This window comes from Sciurus carolinensis, chromosome 7, assembly GCF_902686445.1.
Source record: "Sciurus carolinensis chromosome 7, mSciCar1.2, whole genome shotgun sequence".
Lineage (NCBI taxonomy): Eukaryota > Metazoa > Chordata > Mammalia > Rodentia > Sciuridae > Sciurus > Sciurus carolinensis.
In genome coordinates, this window is record NC_062219.1 from 120,051,258 (window position 1) to 120,076,060 (window position 24,803).

Below are 24,803 nucleotides of genomic sequence, written 5' to 3' on the forward strand. Positions count from 1 at the left end.
GGTACACTCATACATTGCTGGTGGGGCTGCAAATTAGTGCAGCCACTCTGAAAAGCAGTGTAGAGATTCCTTAGAAAACTTGGAATGGACCCACCATTTGACCCAGCTATCCACTCCTTGGCCTATACCCAAAGGACTTAAAATCAGCATACTACAGAGATACAGCCACATCAATGTTCATAGCTGCTCAATTCACAATAGCCAGACTGTGGAACCAAGCTAGATGCCCTTCAATTGATGAATGGATAAAGAAACTGTGGTATATATATATATACAATGGAATATTACTCAGCTATAAAGAATAATAAAATTATGGCATTTGCAGGCAAATGGATGAAATTGGAGAATATCATGTTAAGTGAGATAAGCCAATCTCAAAAATCCAAAGGACGAATGATCTTGCTGATAAGTAGATGATGACACATAATGGGGGGTGGGAGGGGGGTAAGAATGGAGGAAGGAGGGACTGTATAGAGGGAAAAGAGGGGTGGGAGGGGTGGGGGGGAGGAAAAAATAACAGAATGAATCAAACATCATTACCCTATGTAAATGTATGATTACACAAATGGTATGCTGTTACTCCATGTACAAACAAAAACAACATGTATCCCATTTGTTTATAATAAAAATAAAATAAAAAAAAAGAAATCTCACTTTTTTCAGTCACATTTCAAGCACCCAGTAATCACATGTGGCTAGTGACTACTGCATTAGACAGAACAATTCCAGAGAATATGAAAGTCCTTTTTTTTTTTTAACCACTGAGTTCTCCCTTCCACTTTCTCCCCCAAATCCAAGGAAAGAATCAAAGTTACAAAAATTCTCCCTATTCTTTGCCCTTTCACTGAGTAATATACCACACTTAGGTATGGTCAGCTGGGAATTATCCCCGTATGTAAAAGTATCTCACATAAAACTTCTTTAAATTCCACCAAATGGAACTATTTAGTTTAGTAGGTAAATGGGAAGACTACAGTTATCCATATATTAGTGTGGATTATAGGACCGTGGCACCTGAAGAGGACAGTGCTATTATCAAGTGATATAAGTAAACTCTCAAAAATGCACTCTTAATTAAAACTTCTGAAAGAATTAAAAATAAAACAAAAAAACAGGCTGGGGTTGTAGCTCAGTGGTACAGCACTTGCATAGCATGTGTGAGGTACTAGGTTGGATCCTTAGCATTAAAATGTAGTCTGTAAAAATAAAAAATAATAATAAATAAATAAAAATATATAAAAGTATGTTGTCTATGTACAACTACAAAAGATAAAAAATAATAAAAATTAAAAAACCACTCAAAACCTTTAGGTAACACTTGAAAGAAATAACCAAACAAAATAATAATCATTTTACCAACAAACTTGCGAAATGAGTGGTTTGCAAATTATTTCTTGTGGCGGCAAAAGTGATCTTCAGCTGTCATTGTGCCTCTCTTCTCTCTCAAAATGGGAGTAGTGGATTGAAATCATTTCAAGATCAAGGACTAGCCAAAGGAGTGAGGCAGTGCTGCTTGGCAAACCAGGAAGAAAAAAAAAATAGGTAAGTCCCCCATCAAAAGTGAGTCTAGATGTAAATGTATATATATAATACACATATATGTGTGTACATATTAAAGAAATATTATTTGTATTATATATTATTTATATTATATATATTATTTATATTATATATACTCATATACATGTGTATATATTATAAATATATTACATATATACATATAAACATAATAAAATACGTATCTATCACCAAAAAAAAAAAAAAAAAAAAAGTGAGTCTAGGTCCCATTAAGAAGCAGATATGGGCTGGGGAGATAGCTCAGTTGGTAGAGTGCTTGCCTTGCAAGCACAAGGCCCTGGGTTTAATCCCCAGCACCACAAAAAAAAAAAAAAAGAAGCAGATATAGTGTTCAGAGAATAGGCAGCAAGAGTCTACCACATTAAGCATCAAAAACCAAGAACTGGCAGAACAGAGACGTTTAAAGGAAACATAGGCAGTGTTGAAGAAAAAAGTAGCAGACTAATAATAAAACCCAATATTTGCCTGTAATTAAGGTCCTCCCAATTTAGTAGATTATCTCATTTGAGCCTGACAACCTCCAAGGTCAATGAGTACGATAAGATTTAACTCAATTTCACAAATGAGGAAACTCAAAGAGATTAAGCAAAGGGTTGACTGATTTCACCAAGGCTAATAAATGTCAATTACTTTTTTCATTTTGAATAAATATATTCTGAATAAATATGTGTGCATATGAAACCAATCAATCTAAATATGACAAGAGCAGAGCATAACCTTCCTGCTTGGGAAGAGCACACTTACACACAATATATATTTCAACTGACTCAAAAAATCTGAAAATTTTGGGACTTCGAGTATAGCTCAGTGGTAAAACATGTGCTTGGTATATGCAAGGCCCTGGGTTTGATTCTCGGTTCCAAAAAAAAAAAAGCAAAGAAAGAAAGAAAATCTGAAAATTCTAAGGTTTCCTATCATTGAATTTACTTTGCTAACCTCTGACACCAGTGGTTCTTAACCTCTGGCAAGCTATCAGCTTTGCCCAGGGGGCTCTGGGGAGGAAAAAAAAAGTTCACACTGCTGAACTCTACCCTTAAAGATTCTGATTCGGTGGAGTTGATGAGAAGCCCAACATCTGTATTTTGTTACCTATAACAAGTGGCTCACTATACCTTAAAGGCTGAAGAGCAATGCCTCCTACTAACAAAGCTACGATAAGCCATGCCTATGATTAAAGGAAGGCTCCACAATGTCTTTGAAAAACAGCCTCATCCCAGGTTGTGTCCAGAGCTGGACAGTGATGTGGACCGCCCAGCCCAGGCTCAGCCCTCATGAGTACCTGGATCTCGGGACTGGCTATCATCACAAATGTGTAGGTCCAGGCGGGAGATGAGCAGGTGGTAGGAGGACTCTTTCACATCAAATTTCTCAAAGTACTGGCTGAGCCGGCTGCTGCTGCTGCTGTTTCCCTGGCTGCCACCAAATGCCTGGGCCCAGGACTGCTGGGCACTGGGTGGAGGGGGAGTGATCTACATGTGACAGATAAAAAAACAAAACAAAACAAAAACAAAACAAAACAAAAAAAACAAGAAGTCCAGACCCTAAAAGTCTCCTTTCTATGTTTCCTTTAATTAGCCCTTCCTAAATAAATCCATAATTTGGCAAGATGCCCCTTCCCTCTCCATTGGCTAGCACTGTAATACCAACACACCAATGAAAAGGATAAAGGAAATATCAGAGGTGTGAGCGAAGCCTACAAGCATCTAGAAGTAAATGACAAATCCCCCAAATAAGCCAATAGTCAATTCCACCACATTGATACAAACAGATTTGGCCTGCCATCTCCCCAGCACTACCCAGGGTACCCATTTTGTCTCTAACCTGTACAGGTTCAGGGGCCAAGCTCTTTCTTTGCTGGGCTGACTTGTCCATGGCCTCACTCAGCGACTCGGCATACTTCATCATAGCCTTGAGCTGTGAGTCGGTTAGCACCCAGAGCAAGTCATCCAACAGGAACATCAGCTTGGAGGCTAGCACATTACAATCTTTGGTCTGAGAGGGTAGGGTCACAGAGAACATGCGTTTACCACTTTGTATCATTGTAACACCTCAAAGTGACTGGCACCTGATCAGTTTTAGAGGTGCCTTTCACTCTCCAGGATAAAAGAATCAAGCACTTATAAAAGACTATTTCTTAAGAAACTACTTGAGTTTGCTTGAACAACAGAAAGCAGCAACAGTCAACTGTGAGGTGCTTTTTCAGTGTGCCCATATTTAGATAAACATTGTAGCTTTTTTTTTTTTTTTTTAACCCAGAGGTACTTAACCACTAAGCCACATCCCCAGCCCTTTATTTAATATTTTATTAGAGACAGGGTCTCACTGAGTTGCTTAGTGCCTCACTAAGTTGCTGAGGCTGGCTTTGAACTGGCGATCCTCCTACCTCAGTCTCCCAAGTTACTGGGATAATAGGCATGCGCCACTGTGCCCAGCAACACTGCAGTTTTCAAAATTAAGAAAATAGAGACTGGAAACTTTCTCACTGGTATTATGCAACACTGAATTTCAGGCCATCCCTGTTCAGCTGTCATTCAAGGGCCACTGACATTCCAAACAATATGGGACTATCACTTCCAGGTTGTCTAGGACACTAAAAGAAGTTTTCATGAGGGCAGAGAACACACTCACTCTTCTCTTGAGGGCTATTTGGATCCTGCCTTGGTTGGTAATAAGCCTCAGTGGGGTGGTGATTGGGTCTTGGTCACCATTATCTGTAGCATCTGCCTCAATTCGAAGTGTCTGCCAAGTTATTTCCTTAAATGTTAAAACCTGAGAGGAGAGAAAAAAAAAAATCCCTTACTTCTGTATAAGGAATTAACCAAGTCAGGATTCTAAGGGGAAAAGACTAGCAAGGCAGAGACTCCCAACATTCTTAGTTGGAACCCTAACGGAAAGCAGTGCGTCAAAGGCCCTACTTGAGGGAAGAATGGAGTAATAAAGCTGTACGGAAAGGGTTCTGGGGCTCCCAGGGATGGGGAATATTTGAGGAAGTCTCCAAAGCAGAAATAACACCATTTAACAATTTATCTTACTTTAAATACATCCCTTTCTCTCCCCTCAAAATGCTAAGGCTGGGCTGGGGAGATAGCTCAGTTGGTAGAGTGCTTGACTCGCAAGCACACACACGGTCCTGAGTTCGATCCCCAGTACTGCCAAAAAAAAAAAAAAAAATGCTAAGGCTGTCACCTCTCCTCGGCGGGGATCAGTGATGCGAGTCAGACGAAGGTCACTCTGTTGCCAGTTGGGGTTGACACTGTAACCCTGGAGCTGCCACAATTCAAAAGAAGCATGGAAGGCCTTGGAGTGAATCTTGATGGTGATGGAATTGACGATGATGAACATCCCCTCCACTACCTTTTCAGCAAAGCCATACTCACTACAACAAATGAGGCAGACCAATGATCAGAATCATGGGAGGTTTCATGTAGTCTTTATCCTAGAAGACATCAGATCAAGCTATTGGGTGCTAGAAGTGTGAGTGCTTATTTTTCTTTTCTTGTTGCTTTTATAAGACTTCTAAATTTTTATAGTGATGATAAAGAGTGAAAACAAATTATCCTTTTTCTTTGTTTTGTTTTTGTGGTGCTGGGGATTGAACCCAGAGCCTTGTATATACAGGCAAGAGCTTTACCACTGAGCTACATCCTAGCCCAAAGTACAACGTATTCCTTTTAATGGGATATTTTACCCCCTGTACTGGGGATTTAAACCCAGCATCTCTCTTCCACTGAGTTACATTTCCAGCCTTTTTTTCATTTTTTGTATTGAGACAGGGTCTCATCAAGTTGCCCAGGCTGGCCTTGAATTTGCAATCCTCCTGCCTCAGCCTGAGATTACAGACAGGCACCACTACACCCAACTTCTAATGGGATTTTTTTTAAACAATGGAATTTTTAAAAAGAGTTGACCTGGAAGCAAACTTCCTCCTATTAGAATAAACTGATAAATCTATGTATAGCTCACAAACTACCTGAATAATCATTCAGATATTATCTGTGCAGAAAGAAGACATTAGGTTTCTACAAAATCTTCAAAGACAAAGAATACTCTGCAAAGGAAGTGGGAAGATGAAAGAAATACAGCAAGTGATTTAATACTGTGAATCTACCCAAGAAAATTCCCACCTTTGCCCTGACAAATACTTCCCATTGAGTGGTACTTCCACAGTGAAAAGTGAGCAATGGCAAAGAGAGAGGAACAAAGAATTTTTTTTTTTTTTTTTGATACCAGGAATTGAACCCAGTGGTGCTTAGACACTGAGCCACATCACCAGCCCCTTTTTAAATTTTTTTTTTTTTTTTTTTTTGGAGACAGGGTCTCACTAAGTTGCTGAAGCTGGCTTTGAACTTGAGATCCTCCAGTCTCAGCCTCACAAGTCTTTGGGATTAACAGGTGTACGATACTGAGCCCAGCACGAAGAACATCTTTAAAGTCCTCTGGACACAGAAACACAGGCATTCTCAAAATGTAGGTGAAATCACCTCTTATTACAAAAAACAAAAAGAAGGTATGAAAATTCAAACTAAAAAATTTTTATATATTTGCAATTTATTCACAAAAAGTTAATAAAAAGACAAACAGCCCAGTCAGGCATGTGGTGCTCCCCTGTATTTCCAGCTACTTGGGAGACTGAGGCAGAAGGATCGCGAGTTCAAGGTCAGCTGGGGCAATTCAGTAAGACCCTAAGACACTGTCTCAAAATAAAAAATAAAAAAGGGTTGGTCATATAGTTCAGGGGTAACATGTCCTGAGTTCAATTCTAGTATCACAAAATAAAGAAGAGAAAAAGAAAGACAGACCAACCAAGAGCCCAACAAAAATGGAACATAGTATGAAAGTTCACAGAAAAACAAATGCAAATAGCTATTAAACATAAAATGATGCTGGACCCTACTCATAAATCAAAACTACACTGGGAATCACTTGATTTATGACAAAGGTCACAGTAAATGGGGGAAAGAGATCTTTTCAGTAAATGGTGCATGGTCAGTTTGGTATATTCATAAAAAGAAAAAATAATATTGATCTCTATGCTATAATCAAACAAAAAATCAATTTCAAGATAGCTTAGAAATCTAAATGTGAAAAGTCAGATAATAATGCTTTTAGAAGAAAAAATCATCTTCATGCCTTAAGTTAGAAAAAGATTCCTTAAACAAGACATAGAAAGTGCTAACAAAAGGGAAAGACATACTATACTACATTAGAATTAATAATTTCTGTTCAACACAACAATAACAAAAACATTAAAAGTAATGGGAGGAAGGATAGGAGGGAAAAGGGGGGATCATGAACTAAAATCAAATTCCATGCACATATGAGTTTGTCAGGATGGATCCACTACTATATCCAACTGTAAAGTTCTAAAAGCTCTAACACACACACACAAAAAAAAGTAACAGGAAAGGCTAGGGGTGTAGCTCAATGGTAGAGTATACACTTAACATGTGTGAAGCAACTACCAGTGGGACACTCACTGTCAGTGGAAAAAGTGGTACAACCACTCTGAAAAATCATCCAGCAGTATTGACTGAAGTAGAAACTCTGTACAGTCTATGATCCAGTAACTCTACCGCTAGATATGTATGAAATAGAGATGTGTTCACATGTTCACCAAGAGGTAGATACAAAGAACAGCACTACTTTTTTTCTTATAACTTTTTAACTTAAATATGGAAAAAATTAATTCTTTTTTTTTTAGCAGGAGGGTACCAGGGATTGAACTCAGGGACATTCAACCACTAAGCCATATCCCAGCCCTATTTTGTAAATTAAAAGAGATAGGGTCTCACTGAGTTGCTGAGCACCTTGCTTTTGCTGAGGCTGGCTTTGAACCCATGATCTTCCTGCCTCAGCCTCCTGAGCTGCTGGGATTACAGATATGTGCCACCACACCCCACTGAAAAATTAATTCTTTGTGGTATATGGGTCTATGAATTTTGACAAATGCATAGTCATGTATTGACTACCACAGTCGTGATAGAGAACAGTTCCACACAGCAATACTATACTCAATAGCCAGAAACTAGAAATATACCAAATGTCCCTCTACAACAGAACAGATAAATTATTACTCAGTCATAAAAAGGAATAAAGTATATTTGATGGTACTATTTATATGAAATATACAGAAAAGACATAGAAAGTAGATTCGTGGTTACCAAGGTTGAGGCAGGGGAAATGAGGAATGACTGATTAATAGGTATGGGGTTTCTTTTTGGGAGATAAAAATGTTTTAAAAGTATGGTGATGGCTGCACATCCCAGGGAATGCAGAAGAAACCCTATGAAGTATACACATCAAATAAATGAGCTTTAGGGCATGTGAGTTATATTTCAATAAAGCTGTCTTTAAAAATATGCTGCCAGGGGCTGGGGATATAGCTCAGTTGGTAGAGTGCTTGCCTTGCAAGCACAAGGCCCTGGGTTCAATCCCCAGCACCCCAAAAAAAAAATGTTGCCAAAATACTAAGTGACTTATAAATAAGGTCATTTACTACTGTACTATTTGTAATATAAAAAAATTATAAATAATCCAAATATCCATCAGTAGAGGACTGGCTAAATTAACTATGGTACCTGCATAAAATAAGCATATGCTGCAGGTATAAGGAATAAAGCATCTCTTTATAGTTCCATGGGATGAAAGTGAAAAGAGTAAGTGGAAAAAAGTATTTATGATATGCTATATTTTGTGTAAGAAAGTGGGTAGACACAGCTGGGTGCAGTGGTGCACACTCCCAGTGGCTCGGGAGGTTGAGGCAGGAGGATCACGAGTTCAAAGTCAAACTCAGCAAAAGCAAGGTTCTCAGCAACTCAGTGAGATCCTGTCTCTAAATAAAATACAAAATAGGGTTGAGGATGTGGTTCATTGGTCGAGTGTCCCTAGGTTCAGTCCCCAATATGAAAAAAAAGAAAATGGGTAGGCACAACACAAATATATCTACATACATATAATGTAGCCCATTTTACAGTTTTAACTTAAACCATATAATAGTTCAAAATAAATCTTAATTGAAACAAATGGACTTCTCTATATGTCAAGTTGGTAAATAATCATATAAAGAATGATTTCAAGTAATCTTAAAACATGATATTTTGACTATATATCCCTAATGTGATATATCTTTTTTCCCCCAGTACTGGGGGATTGAACACAGAGACACTCAAACACTAAGCTACATCCTCAATCCTTTTTATATTTTGAGACAAGGTCTCATTAAGTTGCCCAGGCTGGCCCTGAACTTGCAATCCTCCTTCCTGAGCTTCCCAAATAGCTGGGATTACAGGTGTGTGCCACCAGGCCCAGTACTAACGTGATATAACACACACACACACACACACACACACACACACACGCACACACACAAATTCACACCTAATGCATTGAGTACTTCAAATTTTTAAATAATGCTATTGTATTTTTTATTCCTTTATTTATTTATTTTTATGTGGTACTAAGGATTGAACCCAGTGCCTCACACATGCTAGGCAAGTGTTCTACCTCTGAGCTACACCTGCAGCCCAGTCCCAAGTACTTCTATTGATAGTTAGAATATAGGTTTTGTTATTTTTTGAAACCACTGAAAAACCAAATCATTAATGATGTTATTGTTGTTAAAGAACTCAAATTCAGTATAAGGTTTTTTAAAATGTTGAATTTTAAAAGTAAACTCAAAACACTGTTTTCATTTTGTAGGTTAGAAATATCATAATATTGGGACTGGGGCTGTAACTCAGAGGTAAAGCACTTGCCTGGCACATGTGAGGCACTGGGTTCAATCCTCAGCACCACATAAAAATAAATAAATAAAGGCATTGTATCTACTTACAACTAAAAAAAAATTTTTTTAAATATTAAAAAAGAAATATCAGAACATTGTCCTGATTTATTTCTGTGTGTGTGTGTGTGTGTGTGTGTGTGTGTGTGTGTGTGTACACGCACGCACGTGCACATGCATGCCAAGAATTGAACCCAGGGACACTTGACCACTGAGTCACATCCCCAACCCTTTTTATTTTTTATTTTGAGACAGGGTTTCATTAAGTTGCTGAGGGTCTCACTAAATTGCTGAGGCTGACCTTGAATTTGCAACCCTCCTGTCTCAGCCTCCCCAGTCCCTGGGATTACAGGCAAGCAACACCACATCCAGCTTTTTTTTTTTTTTTTTTTTGGTAGGGGGTACGAGGGATTGAACCCAGGGGTGCTTAACCACTGAGTCACATCCCCAGTCCTTTTTATTTTTATTTTGAGACAGAATCTCACTAAGTTGGTTAGGGCCTTGCTAAATTGCTAAGGCAGGCTTTGAACTTGGAATCCTCCTGCCTCAGTCTTTTAAGCTGCCAGGATTACAGGCATGCACCACTGCGCCTGGGTATTTTAAAGATTTCTTTAAAATACCTCTTTTCTGGTACAAGATACTGAATGGCATTAAAGCAATGACAAATCAATAAACACAATTTTGTCCAGACAATAGTCTCTAAATAGGCCTGGAATTTTTCTCTCTAAAAGCAGAAAGATTACTGAGGTCTTTTCCAAAGGATATAGGTGCTCACTTGGAAAGGTTCCAACTAGGAGGACATCTGAGTATCAAAAAACAATAAATGACTATAAAGATATGACAATACAATAAATCTATTTAAAAAGTAAATGTTAAAGATAGGATTTAAAAATGTAAAAATGTATAAAAAGAATGTAAAATGTCCAAAGAATATAAAATGGTAAATCACTCTGGAGAAGTTTGGCATTTTCTTAAAAATTTAAATAATATATACTACCTGACAATTCCATTCCTAAGTATATTCCCAACAAAAATAACAGACATAACCACATAAAAATTGCTATACAAATATTTACAGTCACATTATTCACAATAGTAAAAATAAATAAATAAATAAATAAATAAAATAACCATCAACACAGGATAAATAAGCTGTATATGCTTATAATGGATTATGACTCAGTGCTATGATCTAAATGTTTATGTTCCCCCTAAATTCATCATATACTGAAACCTAATGCTCAGCTTGAAGGTTTTAGGAAATGGAACCTTTGGGAGGTGATTAGGATGTAGTAAAGGTTTTTTTTTTTTTTTTTTTTGCGGTGCTGGGGATCGAACCCAGGGCTTTGTGTTTGCAAGGCAAGCACTCTACCAACTGAGCTATCTTCCCAGCCCGTAGTAAAGGTTTCACCGATTGCATTAGTAACTTTATAAAGGAGAACCAAGGGAGATCCTTCACCCCTTGGAATTATTCTTACCAAGAAAAAAAAATTTTTTAATCAGGTCAAGTCCTAAAAATGTAACTACTGGACTAAATGAGAAACATTTTAAATGATACATTGAGGATACGATCAGTCAAAATACAAAATGAGGGATTAGAAAAATTATTTTCTACAAAGAATAAATGGTATATCAAAAGATGTGTGTATACAGCCAGGCACAGTGGTGCAGTCTTTGCAGATATAATCAAGTTAAGATGAATACTAGATTTGGATGGGTCCTAACCCAATGATGGATGTCCTCATTAGAAGAGGGAAATTTGCCTTCAGGCACATACCTGTATTCCGAGCTACTCAGGAGGCTAAATCAGGAGGACCTCAAGTTTGAGGCCAACATGATCAACTTAAATGAGACCCTGTCTCAAAATAAAAAAGGGCTAGGGATGTAGTTCAGTGGTTGAGTGCCCCTGGGTTCAATCCCCAGTAATGAGGGAGAAAAACAAACAATGTGTATGTTAGGGCTTAGGGTGTACCTTGGTGGTAAAGTGCTAGCTTAGTGTGCAGGAGGACCTGGGTTCAATTCCCAGCACTGAAAATAAAAAGTGTATGTGCTGGAGAAAGAGTAAATTAAAAGGTTTTCAAAAGCATGTGACCCAAACATAATGTGTAGATCTGTTTTGATCTACATTGTACTGTTAAAACATAGATATAGATATAGATACAGACACACACACACACACACACACACACACACACACATACATATGTGTATGTGTTTGTTCTGCAGTGCTGGGGATCAAATCTAGGGACTTGCGCATGCTAGGCAAGCACTCTACCACTAAACTACACCATCTAGTCCTAAAAAAATAGAGATAATTTAGGAAAATTGATTATGAAATAGATATTAGATGATATTAAAGAATTCTTATTTATTCTACCAAATGATAGTTAATTTTTTGCCAATCCTTGTCTGTTAAAGACATATGATATGGAAGTATTTTCAAGTGGAATCACATGGTGTCAGGGATTTGTTTTCGAGTACTACAGTGCACAGAAGAAAGATGATAAAAGAAAGGCAAAATGTTGCTAACTGCTGAAGTTAGATCTCGGGTATATGGTAATTCATTAACTATTTTATTAAGTGTACATTTGAAAATTCCAATAACAAAAACATTTTATTCTTTAACTAAAAAGGAAATCTGGAGCAGTAAATACATTGGAGATAACAGGCCCAAAGCAACTAACCTCTGTCCTGAAGCAAGGGCAATGGGAGACTGTCCATTGGGGGGCCGAGGCTCCTCGCACGTCTTCATCTCCACCTCTACCTTATCCAGACACTGGAACAGAAGCCATGCAGAGCTAAGCACGTGCACAAAACCACACAGCACATAGGAAGACAGCAGACTTTGTGCTGATAATCACCCAAAAGTCAACATGAACTAAACTCTTAACTTTCCCTGTCAGGATTCCAAGAAACAGGGAAGTCTAGGGATAGAACCTGGACAGCAAAAATTGTTATTTAAAAAATAATAATAACAGACAGGGGTGTTGGAACACACCTGTAATCCCAGCTACTCAGGAAGATAAGGCAGGAAGACCAACACAGCAGAGGGAAACAAAAGGGCATTGGACAAGCATAAGAACAGAAGAATTCCTGGCCTGGGCAACCTAGCAAAACTTTGCCTCAAATTAAAATCAAAAGAGGCCTGGGACATAGCTTAGTGGCAAGGTGCCCCTGAGTTCAAACCCCAATACTGGAGGGGGGAAATACCTCAAAGGGTTTATGAGTTTGTGTCTCCGTGCTAATTCTTATATTGCACAGCAGTTCCAGAATAAGCCAGGACAATAATCATCACTCTGTCTCAGAGAGAAGCTTACAGGGCCATAAAGAAGTACCTACCACTCCCAAAAGGGTCAGCCCATCAGGATTCCCCCCCATCTTCCCTCCTATCTTTGAAAGACTACCTTAGCCAAACCATTTAATTACTTGCAATCAAGAAAGGTCATTACCAAGCAAATTGGGTGTGTCTTCAACTTTGTCCACTGGATCTGAAAGAGGAAAGCAAAAACTCAGGGATGTGGGAGCTGCCCTTCAAGAAGGCAGGCCTACTGGCCAAAGACAGCAGCATCACTCCGCCCCTGTTCTCACCCGGATGGAGGCCCTGTTGCAGTAGACCCGAGTGATGGCTAACCATGTGGGCAGTTCCAGCACATTCTGTAGAACCTCTTCATCCAGCTCCAGGTTGGTGAGCTGACCCTCCCCTTTCAGGGTGCTCAAGTTGATTTTGTCTGGGGAAAGATTCTTAGTGAACCTGAAAAGAGTAAAGATAAGAAGCTATTACATCCATGGGAATCTGCTAAATAGTCACTAACACTTCTGAATCTGGAGTAAAGAGAAAGTTAAAGAACAAATACTGACTAATGACCACACTCTCTCTACACCATGTGAGATGTTAGGTGAGGTCTATCATTCTATCATCCTACTCAATTCTACTTTGGGGACTCTGGGGAAATGCCTGTAGCAGTGAAAACACAGTATTTTGATATTTCTGAATCCCCACATAAAAACAGAGCAACTAAACAGCAACATGAAAAGTCCACGGATAATATTTACAAGGAGACTAGAAGATAAAGTATCCTCATAAATCCCCATATGTGACAGGTGAGTAAAAAACATCAACAGTCACTTGACATGAGTGCCTTACACAGTTGGTAGGATAAAGTAGAGGGAAGCAAGAGGGCATCTGACAAGCCTGGGAACAGAAGAACCCCAAGACAACCAATAAGTATTAAATGAAAATCAATGTGGGCCAATTTGAGAAAAGCAAACTGGGAGGGGTTTTGTCTAACACAAAGGGTCTCAGTAAGACTCCAGGGAACTGGAACACTGTAGTCCTAGAAACTTGTGAAACTAACCTTCCAGAGTTCCCTCCTAGGAAATGTTCCTATACAGAAAAGAATAAAAAATGAGCAAGATAGAGATAACAGAAATGCACAGCCATAATCCTTACTCAGGGGTTTGAGGCAGGAGGATAGCAAATTGGAGGCTAGCTTGGGCAACTTAGTGAGACCTGCCTCAAAAAAATAGATAAATAAAAAAGGGATGTAGCTGCATGGTAGAATGACTCTGGGGTCAATCTCCAGTATAAAAATAAAGAGGAGGCAAGGAGCAGGGAAGGGAGGGAAGGGGAGAGAAAGAAAAGGAAGAAGAGATTATCCAAATAAAAGTAGGGAAGGGGAACAGACAACCAGGACATCTCAGAGAGCAAACCGTTGCTTTCTAATACTACCTGAAGCAACAGAAGAGGAAGTTCTACGCAGTTACAATACGAAATAGTAGTTGACTAATTCTTGGCTTATTAAGCAGGGTAAAAACAATCCCTGACCCTTGCACATACATTTACTGATGTGATCAAAGAACAAACTGCCAACTATAGTCTTCCCAAAGGGACTGATCCTGATTCTCATCAAGCCCCTGGGCCTAGTTGCTAAAGTGAAGGAAAACCGCTGAACTGCAAACTCCATGAGAGTGCCGTCAACAAACTGATCTAGAGTTTCCCACAGTGTGCATGGGAAACTCAAGGTCAACTGCCTGGACACAAACAACTCACAGTCAAGTCTTCCCACTATTCTACACTAACTGCTCCAGTCTTGTTCATATGCTCACCCACTCCCTTTCCTGGAGCATCCTCCTCAATACCAATTTAAGGCTCAACTTGAGACTTTTCACTAAGGCTTTCAATTCCCTAACTGCTACAACTCACACTAAACTCTTTTCTTCTCCATTCCTGGAATCCGTAACACATTTAGGTGATGATCATAGGGAGTCTTAAAATATTCTTCAATTTATAAAGCCTCTGCTCAGAAGTTAAGTGGAGATTAAGGGCTTAATTTAGAGCTTCCCAATCAAAATGGTGACCTGACAGAACGCTGGGCCTACATAATTCTTAGCTGATTGCTCTGCTGGCTAGCTACTCCCAGCTCCCTTCTGTCTTCTTTTTGGCAGGATCAACTGAAGACCAGTTCTTCATAGCGTAACCCTCTCCTACACAACAGACTGTTTAGATGAATCTCATTACTTCATTGCTGCCTCTCACACTTACTGTTTTCCTCCAATAACAAATTATATTTTGCCCTACAACCTTAATTTATTATGGTTTGGTGGTTAAGAACAGGCTTTGGAGGTGACTTGAGCCTCAGACCTGGCTCTCTCTTTTCAGAAGCTGTGACTTTAGGCAAACTATTAACCAATCTCATAGGGCTATTGAGGTGGTTAAAAGAGTTAACATATATGAAATAATTAGCTTTTATAAGTGCTTGATAAAGTAATCACTTATTATTTCTGGATCCCACAGCTCTCTCCCTTTAGAAAAGGCTTAAAATATTATCTTAAAAAAAAAAAAAAAGCTTTAGAAGGCTTAGATTGTTATTCTAGGACTCAGTTTATAAGCAACAATCCTTCAGCCCTATCTTTTCTACCTCATTCACTCTCAGTACACCTGATCCTATCCTTTCTACCCAGGTTCCTTGATACTAAAATCTGAACAAAATTAAAGCTGAATTAATGTTTCCCAGAAAGCCTCCCCATCATATACCCACTCTGGCTCCAGAACAGATTTTCATCCCTTATACTCTAGTACTCATGGTTCACAAGAGAACCACCAAGGATAGGGAACAAAATTACCAGTGAATTAGTTAAAATCAAGCTCATAAGAGCAAGATCAACTGAAAAACACTGGCCCATCCCTCCCTTGGGGGATTGGTTCTGACCCCCCTACCGGTATCAAAATCTGTGGATGCTCAAGTCCCTTATATTTGCATCTAACCTTCATATCTCCTCCCATATACTCTAAATCATTTCTAGATTACTAATAATACCTAATACAATGTAAATGTTATGTAATTAGTTGTTATATGATACTTTGTTTAGGAAAAAAAGTCAGTACAATTCAGTACAATTTTTTTTTTTTTTTTTTTTTTGGTACCTGGGATTGAACCCAAGGGCACTCAACCACTGTGCCACATTCCCAACCCTATTTTGTATTTGATTTACAGACAGGGTCTCATTGAGTTGCTTAGTGCCTCACTTTGAACTCACGATCCTCCAGTCTCAGGTTCCCAAGTGGCTGGGATTACAGGCATATGTTCACCATCATGTCCAGCTAGTACAAACAATTTTTTTAATGACTTTCTGGGGCGAAGCAGTACTGGGGATCAAATCCATGATCTCATGCATGCTAGGCAAGTGCTCTACCACTGAGACACATCTCCAGTCCAACAATTAAAAACAATTTATATACATATATACACACATATATATACATATATGTGTGTGTGTATAATATATATTATATTTAATATATATTATGTGTGTATGTGTATATATATATATATATATATATATATATATATATATATATTTCCCCCCCCCAATCTGTAGTTGATTGAACCCATTGAACCCATGAATTCAGATCTGGAAGTTTGACCATATTTGGTAACCAGCATAGTTCTCTGAACTTTGTCGCCTGGTGAACCAACAAATGACAATATTGACTCCTTGGGGCAACTCTGTGAGTCAGAAGACCCTGTGCCTCACTTTATCCTGATGATGACCAGGGGAACTCATCTCTCTCACTGTCTTGAAAATAAATGCACCAGCCAGTATTAGTTGTGTTTGTTAGTGTAGTTAGTGTTGTCAACAACTCTAACACATCTGAATATCCAGAAAAACACAAGACCCAGAAAGACCCTTTGGAACTTTGTGTCCTAAAGTAAATGAGGCTGTGAATGAAAAATGGATCATTCAAGTTGCCAAGTAAGACACTGCGGGGAGGAGGAACAGCTATGAAAAGGGGCATAGATGAGTAAGCAAGCAAGAGGATAAACATCATCCTATTATTAAAATGTTGGCTTAGGAGGAGAGAATCCCTCTACAGGGAAGACTGCCTGCTTCGGTCTTCACCTATTCACACGGTTCCCCTCCTACCTTCCTTCCCATTTTACTCTACATGGCACACAGAATGCTGACTTAACACCTTTATTCAGGTTACCACTTTATTTAGATGATCACAACAACTCTAAATATTTGTGGGGTTTTTTTGTTTGTTTTATTTTGTTTTTTACAGTGTTGGGGATTAAACCCAGGGCCACATGCATACTAGGCCAGCACTCTATAATTGAGCTACATCCTCAGCCTCAGAAAATGTCATTTTTAAAACAATTTATTTTCTACATCACAAGTGGGAGAAAGACTCCTCATCTGACCTGGACTAAGCAGAACCAAACTACTAATAATGAGGACACTATACCTTGTCCTAGGAACAAAAGGAAGGTTCTTTATTAACATTATCTTAGTGAATCTTTGTAATACCCCACATGAGGTAGAAATTATTATCCCCATTATACAAAGGAAAAGTATGAGGCTCAGCTGTGAAGAAATTTGCTCCAGGTGACAGGGCAGGAAGAGGTAGTCAGAATATGAACTCGGAACAGCTCACTGGCATTAGCTTCTATAAGCATCTGCTCTAACAGCATGAACAGTTCCTTCCAGAACAGACCTGGTGCAGAATGAATTTATAAGATGTCTCAGAAATGGTTGGAGGATATCTTTCCCTTTTTATAATCAACCATGGTCTGCTTAACCTGTGGAAGAAGAATAAACCTCAAAAAAAATTTTGGTAAAGTTATAGTGTAATGCCATCAAAAACCTTTCCGTATTTCACCAAACCAATCAGGTTAATAAAAATCTTTCTTAAGTACACCAGGGTTGACACCTAGTCTCTACAAAGATGTGAACAACAGACCGAGGATGCCGTGCCATCAGGTAGATGATAAATACCAAAAGTCACACAGTGCTAAACAACCAAGACTTTTCCAAATCCACTATAAGCTGGCTCACAGTACATGTATGTCTGTTGGATCACCATAGACTTTTCCTGTCCAGTGACAATATAACATACAGTCTTGGGTCAGTTCTGAGCAAATGTCATGAGGCAATTCTGTCACTGCACCAACATCAGAGTGTACTTACACAAACCTAGATAGTACAGCCAACTACACTACCATATATGTGGTTGGTCATTGACCAAAATGTTGGTATGCAGCACTTGACTGTTTTTTAACCTACCAACTGATTTTTAGAATTCAATGAAAAATGAACACCACCTTATTAGTTTCTCAAAAAATTCTTCAGTTAAGAATTCCTTAATTGGAGCTGGAAGTGTAGCTCAGTCATTAAGCATTCACCTAACATATCTGAGGCCCTGGTTTCAAACTCTGGCACTGGAAAATAAAAAATTCTTAACTTATGTTGCCTGCATTTGGTAACAGTAGCAAAGAATGGGTAATCCAGGGGTCACTACAGAAGTTTGCCAAGCCAAGGAAAACACTGCTGAGAATTATACAAGTCCAACTTTCAGTTCTCTCCTCACCCAAGCAGGAAGCAATTGTTCAGACTCTCTGCCCATGTTGGAGTATGAGATTAAACTGCAGCAACATGACCATGAAGCCTGCTATTCCAAGTCATCTTCAACAGTCCAAATGAAACTGACAAGTACCAAGAGGATACTGAATTCTTGAGAAGAATCAGGCTGTATACTTCTCTTTCTGTACCTCACAGTCCCTGGCACAAACTTTATTCAGCATTTATGTTCCTAATTGAGGATGACATCAGTCAGTCCAAGGGTGGCTAAAAAGACTAATGGCAGCCTGCTATTTATTCCACTTCAAGTATGTGGGAAAACATTTTCTGGCCATCTGTTACTGTTACGGAGTATAGAAGCTAAGATGAAATCAAGTTGGAAAAACAGATTTTGATCAAGTTTCATCCCTGCCAGAGGATTGCAATCTGCCAGAGACAACAGAGAACGGCTCTCAGGCATACTTCCTAACATTGAGAAATTGCAGATTCTCAGAATTTCAGAGCTAGAAGGGATTTTACATATTCGGTCCAAATCTATAATTTGCAAATGAGGAAAACAAATGGCCAGAATCAAATGGCTTGCCCAAGACTCAGAGTTAGCCAGCTTAACCTGCTGTAAACATGGGACTCAGTAAATGACAGAAAAGGGACTTCACCCAGAATTCACTCAACTCTCTATCTTGCCCCCTATAATTCAGAAACTTCATTACTAATCACAGGGCAAGTTAAAATAATCACTCTGCATAGAAATTGAACTGTCGTAGAAAAAATTAAAAGAGCTGGGCATGGTGGCACATGCCTGTAATCCCAGTTACTTCAGAGGCTGAGGCAGGAGGATCACAAGTTTGAGGCCAGTCTCAGCAACTTAGTGAGACTCTGATTCAAAATAAAATAAAAAACAGGACTGGGAATATAGCTCACAGAAAAAGTACCCCTGAATTAAATCCACAATGCCACAAAAAAACAAAAAATAAACAGGTCCACAAACCCACTTTGCTTCCTTCAGTAACTTTGCCCTGATGTGATCACAGGCCTTAGCTTATAAGCTTCTTAAGGAAATCTAGATCAAAGTATTTTCACTGTTCAGCCACAACACAGGCTGTCTTTAAGCAAAGACATAATGTAACTCTGAAGCAACTGGTTTAGGTAGAAGAATTCCCTGCATCATCCAAACCAAACAAAATCACTAATGTCACTACACCGTTCCATTCCAAATAATCTGACAGAATATGCCACTCACTGTTGGCGCTTTGCTCTAATTGGTTTTACTCTCAAAACTTCTGCAGGAACAGATTATATATGCCTTTTCTTAGAAGAAAACGTCTTTCTAGATTTTTGTTTTGTTCTTCACAATGTTGGTTTTTTTAAAAAAATACTTTTTCAGTTGTTGATGGACCTTTATTTTTACTTATTTATATGCGGTGCTGAGAATCCAACCCAGCGCCTCACACATGCTAGGCAAGTGCTCTACCACTGAGCCACAACTCCAGCCCACAATGTTGTGTTTTTAAGCTGGTTTTTGTGTCATTTGAGGTACAATTTATATATACTGGCTAATTTCTGAAGTATTTATCTGATCTACTATATATTTATACCAAGATCACACTATTCTCATTACTGTAGTGTTTTTGTTGTTTTTCTGTTTTGTTTTGTTTTTTTAAGTACCAGGGATTGAACCCAGGGGTGCCTAACCACTGAGCCACATCTCCAGCCCTTTTTATGTTTTATTTTGAGACAGGGTCTCATTAAGTTGCCTAGGGCCTTAATAAGTTGCTGATGTTGGACTGAACTCATAGTCCTCCTGCCTTAGTCTCCCAAGTCACTGTGATCACACTATAGTTTCTTTTTAACTACTGGAGGTAGGTAATATGAATCATTTTGTTTCTTCTTTTTCAAGGGTATTGTGACCATTCTAGGTCCTTTTCGTTTCCATATAAAATTTTAAAACCGGCTTATGAATTTCTCTTTAAAAAGAAAAAAACAGCTGAAATTTTTATTGGAATTACATTGAATCTACAGCTCAATTTAGGGAAATTTGACATATTAACAAAAACAAGTCATCCTTTCCTTGGACGCATTATATTTTTTTCAAAGTACAATGTATTTATTTAGGTCTTCTTTAACTCCTCATGGCAATGTTTTGCAGTTTTCAGCATGTTATCTTTCCTAAATTTATTTCTACATATGTTTTTGACATTTATAAACAAATAGAAAACAAAAAAATGTTTTTAATGTAATATGCTTTTTATATAGATTTGATCTCAATTTGCCAGTTTTTAAAGGACTTAGTCTTTGTTCACAATGGATACTGACCTGAAACTTTATTTCCTTAAAACATCTTTTAAGCACATACCTATAGACCCAACTCCTCAGGAGGATGAGGCAGGAGCATCTCTTAAGTCTAGGAATTTAGGCCAGCCATGGAATAGCAACATAGCAAGATGAAAGAGAGAGACAGAGACAGAGGAAGGAAGGAAGGATAAAACAGAAAAGAAAAAAGCTATAAATTTGCCATTTATCACTTTGATACATTTATACATCCCACAAATTTTGATATGTCAAATTTTCATTAATTAGTTAGAAATATTTTCTAATTTCGTGAATGATGTCTTCTCTGACCATGGGTTATTTAGAAATGTATTTTTAAGTCCACAAATATTAGGAGTTTCTCTAGTTATCTTATTGATGTCTTTTTTTTTTTTTAATTTGGTAGGGGGGGGTACTGGGGATTGAACCCAGGTATGCTTTAACACTACGCTTAAATTGTTTTGTTTTTTTAATTTTGAGACAGGTCTGTTATGAAGGTTGGATTTGAACATCCAATTCTCTTGCCTAAGCTTCCCAAATCACTGGGATTACAGGTGCATACCACTGTGTCCTGCTTATTGTTACTGATTTCTAATTTAATTTCCATTGTAGCCAGGGAACATGCAAGTTTCCAATATCTTGAAATGCCTCTTTGAGGCATTTTAAAGCTCAGAATATAGTCTTAGTGAACATTTCTTGTGCAGTTAAAAATAATGTAAAAGTTCTGCAGTTATGTGTGTTCTATAAATATTGATTAGTCCAAGGTGATGAATAATGTTATACAGATCTATATCCCTATAGTTTATTTTTTCCAAGATGTTATATCAACTGCTAAGGGAGAGGTATTAAAATTTCCCAAGTATAATTACTGGTTTACCTATCTCTTAAAAAATAAGCTTCTGCCTCTTTATCTTCCATGTATATTAAAGTCCTGTTAAGGTTCAGATGCATTCATGATTATGTCTTCTAGATAAACTGTCCTATTATGAAATGCTTCATTCTTTTCTGTCATAATAATTATTGTCTTAAATTCTATATTGCCTTAGAATAAAATAGTCATTCCAGCCTTCTTGAGTCTACTGTTCACATGGTATACCTTTTCCTGTTCTTTTACTTTCAGTCTGTTTGTGTTTCTCTCTTTTATCCAATCTGATAATCTCTGCTTTTAAACTGAAGTTTTAACACATTTACATTTAATGTAATTACTGATACTGGAGTTTTGTTTCACTACTCTGCTATTTGTTCCATCTATTTTTTGTTCCTGCTTCCCCTTTCCTGTCATCCTTTCAGTTAGCCTAATAATTTTATACTATTTCAAGTAACTAGCTAGTGGGCTTTTAGCTATACCTCTTTGCTAGTATGTATGTGGTTGCTCTAGGGATTATCATACATAACCTTTACTTACCATGATCTACTTAAGAATTAATATTGTACTACTTCACATACAAATATGCAAACTTTGCAACAGTATAGTTTATTTACTGCCCTTTCTCTTCTGGGATACTGTTATATGTATGTATGTGTATATATGTATGTGTGTGTGTGTGTGTGTGTGTGTGTGTTTGTGTATGTATATATGAAACCTCTACAAATTATAGACTCACAAAACAGTAAGCAGTCTTATCTTTTAAAGAAAGGAAGAAAAATGTACAGTATTTTATATTTCTAGTGCTCTTCATTCTTTCCTGTAGATCCATTTTCATCTGTTCTCATTCCTGTTCAACCTGAAGAATTTCCTTCAGTAAATCTTGTAGTACTGCTAGAATCCTCAGTTTTCATTTATCTAAAAACATATTTATTTCATCTTCCACTTTTAAAGGACTTTTAGTTGGGCAAAGAATTCTAATGACTTTTTAGCACTTTAAAAATGTCTTCCTATTGTCATCTGGTCTCATCTTTTGATACTGTTGATGAGAAGTCATCTGTTAGTTTATAACATTGTTCTCTTTTATATGATTTCCTCTGGCTGCTTTAAAGTTTTAATCTTTGGTTTTCTTCAATGCAACTATTACAGCTCTAGGTATGATTTTCTTGTCCTAGCCTGCTTTGGTTTCACTGAGATTCTTAGATCTATAAATTTGCACCTCTTTAATAACAGCTTTACTGAAATGTACTTCACATACAACAAAATTCAATCATTTAAGTATAATTCCATTATTTTTAGTATATTTACAGAGCTGTGCAACCATATGTTCTATTTTAGAACATTTCATCATCCACCTGAAAGAAAACCCATACCCTTTAGAAATTACCCTAATATCCCCATTCCATGGCACCAATCATAAGCAACCACTATTTGATTTTGTTCTCTATAGATCTGCCTATTCTGGATATTCAGTAGAAAAGGAATCAGCCAGCTGTGGTGTTACATGCCTATAATCCCAGCTACTCAGAAGGCTAAGGTAAGAGGATTTCAAATTCAAGACCAGCTTGGACAACTTAGCAAGACCTTCTCACACAAAAAAAATTAAAAGGTTGGGGATATAACTCAGTGGCACAGTGCCCCTAAGTTCAATCACCAGTACAAATAATAATAATAATAACAAACACACATATATATTATATATATACATATGATTCCTGATACATAATATTCAAATTTTTGTGCTTTTGTGACCAGCTTCTTTCACCTAGCATATTTTCAAGTTTTATCCCTGTTGCAGCACATACCAGTACTTTATTCCTTTTTATGGCCCACTAATATTTCATTGTGTGAATATATATATATATGTTATTTTATTTATGCATTCATCAGTTGATTGACATTTGGGTTGTTTCCACTTCTTGGCTATTATGATTAATGCTGCTGTGAACATGCATATACAAGTTTTTGGGTGGACATATAATTTTCTCTTGGTAAATGCCTAGCAGTGGAATCATTGGGAAATGCTATAAACTGCTTTCTGGAGAACTGCCAGACTGTTTTCCAAAGAGGTTAACCACTACCAGTAATGTTTGAGGGTTCCCATTTCTCCACACTCTCACCATACCTGTTATTATCTATCTTTATTATTGTAGCCATCCTTATGATATGAAGTGGTATCATCATAGTTTTGATTTACATTTCTGTAATGGCTAATGATATTGATCATATTTCCACGTTGTTGGTTATTCATATAACCTCTTTAGAGAAATGTCTATTCAGATCCTTTACCTATTTTGGGGGGGGGCGGGGCAGGTACGGGGATTGAACACAGGGGCACTCAACCACTGAGTCACATCTCCAACCTATTTTGTATTTTACTTGGAGACAGGGTCTCACTGAGTTGCTCAGCGTGATTTTGCTTAGGCTGGCTTTAAACTCATGATCCTCCTGTCTCAGCCTCCCATCCTTTACCCATTTTTTAATTGGGTTGGCTTTTCAATTGAGTTGTCAGCCATTATTTCTTTAAATTCTTTTCTGTCTTGTTTTGGCTATCTACTACTGCAAAACAAGTTCCTCTAAAAACCTAGTGCCACAAAATAGAAAGCATTTTGTGGAGCTCAGGTATTCTATGTATTAGAAATTCATTCAAAGGACAAGAGATGGTTTTTCTCTAATCCATGATATCTGGAGCCTCAACTGAGAATATATGAAATGTCTGAGAGCATTATTTCCTATTGCTTTATTTTCATGTTCATTGACCCTTGCTTGGTCATCTCTTCTATTGTTGAGCAAGTCCAATGAATTTTTCATTGCTAATACTGTACTACAGGTTCAAGATTTTACATGTAGTTCTTTTTTATAGATTTCATTTTCCTGCTGTGATTCTCCACCTGTTCCTCTATTAAACCATGTTTGTTTTAAAGTTATTTATCTGATATTTCCAAAACCCACAAAATCAGCAGGATGTGGTGGCACACGTCTGCAATCCCGGCAGCTCAGGAGGCTAAGGCAGAAGGATCACAAGTTTGAGGCCAGCCTTGGCAATTTAGTGAAATTCTAAGCAACTTAGCAAGACCCTATCTCAAATTTTAAAAAAATTAAAAATGGCTGGGGATGTGGCTCAGTGGTTAAGTACCCCTGGGTTTAATACCTGGTACCAAAACAAAACAAAAAACAAAATCCATAAAATCCTAAAGTCAACTTCCATAGACTACTTTTCTCTTGATGAGAAACATTTTCCTTCTGCATACATCTAGTAATTTTTATTGTGTATTAGACATTATTGAGACTCTGGATTCTGTCATTTTTCTCTAAAATGTACTAAATATTACTCTATTGGGCAGTTAACTTGGCCAAATTTATATTCCAAACTCTGTCTTCCCTATAGTGGGCAGCAGCTAAATCCCAGCTCAA

At 37.7% G+C, this 24,803-nt stretch overlaps 1 protein-coding gene across 3 annotated transcripts in view; it reads right to left on the bottom strand.

Annotated features, from left to right (window-relative positions):
* Bltp3a (bridge-like lipid transfer protein family member 3A) overlaps window positions 1–24,803 on the bottom strand; it is a 73,423-nt gene that overhangs the window by 31,668 nt on the left and 16,952 nt on the right. For 2 of the 3 annotated variants that reach the window (XM_047558571.1, XM_047558570.1), the window contains exons 2-8: window positions 12,947–13,109; window positions 12,808–12,846; window positions 12,043–12,134; window positions 4,765–4,954; window positions 4,207–4,347; window positions 3,400–3,570; window positions 2,858–3,047 (exon numbers count right to left, since the gene is read on the bottom strand). In XM_047558571.1, coding sequence (XP_047414527.1) covers window positions 2,858–3,047; window positions 3,400–3,570; window positions 4,207–4,347; window positions 4,765–4,954; window positions 12,043–12,134; window positions 12,808–12,846; window positions 12,947–13,109 — 986 coding nt within the window. Of the gene's footprint in view, window positions 1–2,857; window positions 3,048–3,399; window positions 3,571–4,206; window positions 4,348–4,764; window positions 4,955–12,042; window positions 12,135–12,807; window positions 12,847–12,946; window positions 13,110–24,803 lie in introns of those variants that run through there. The other variant, XM_047558572.1, reaches the window with a different exon arrangement.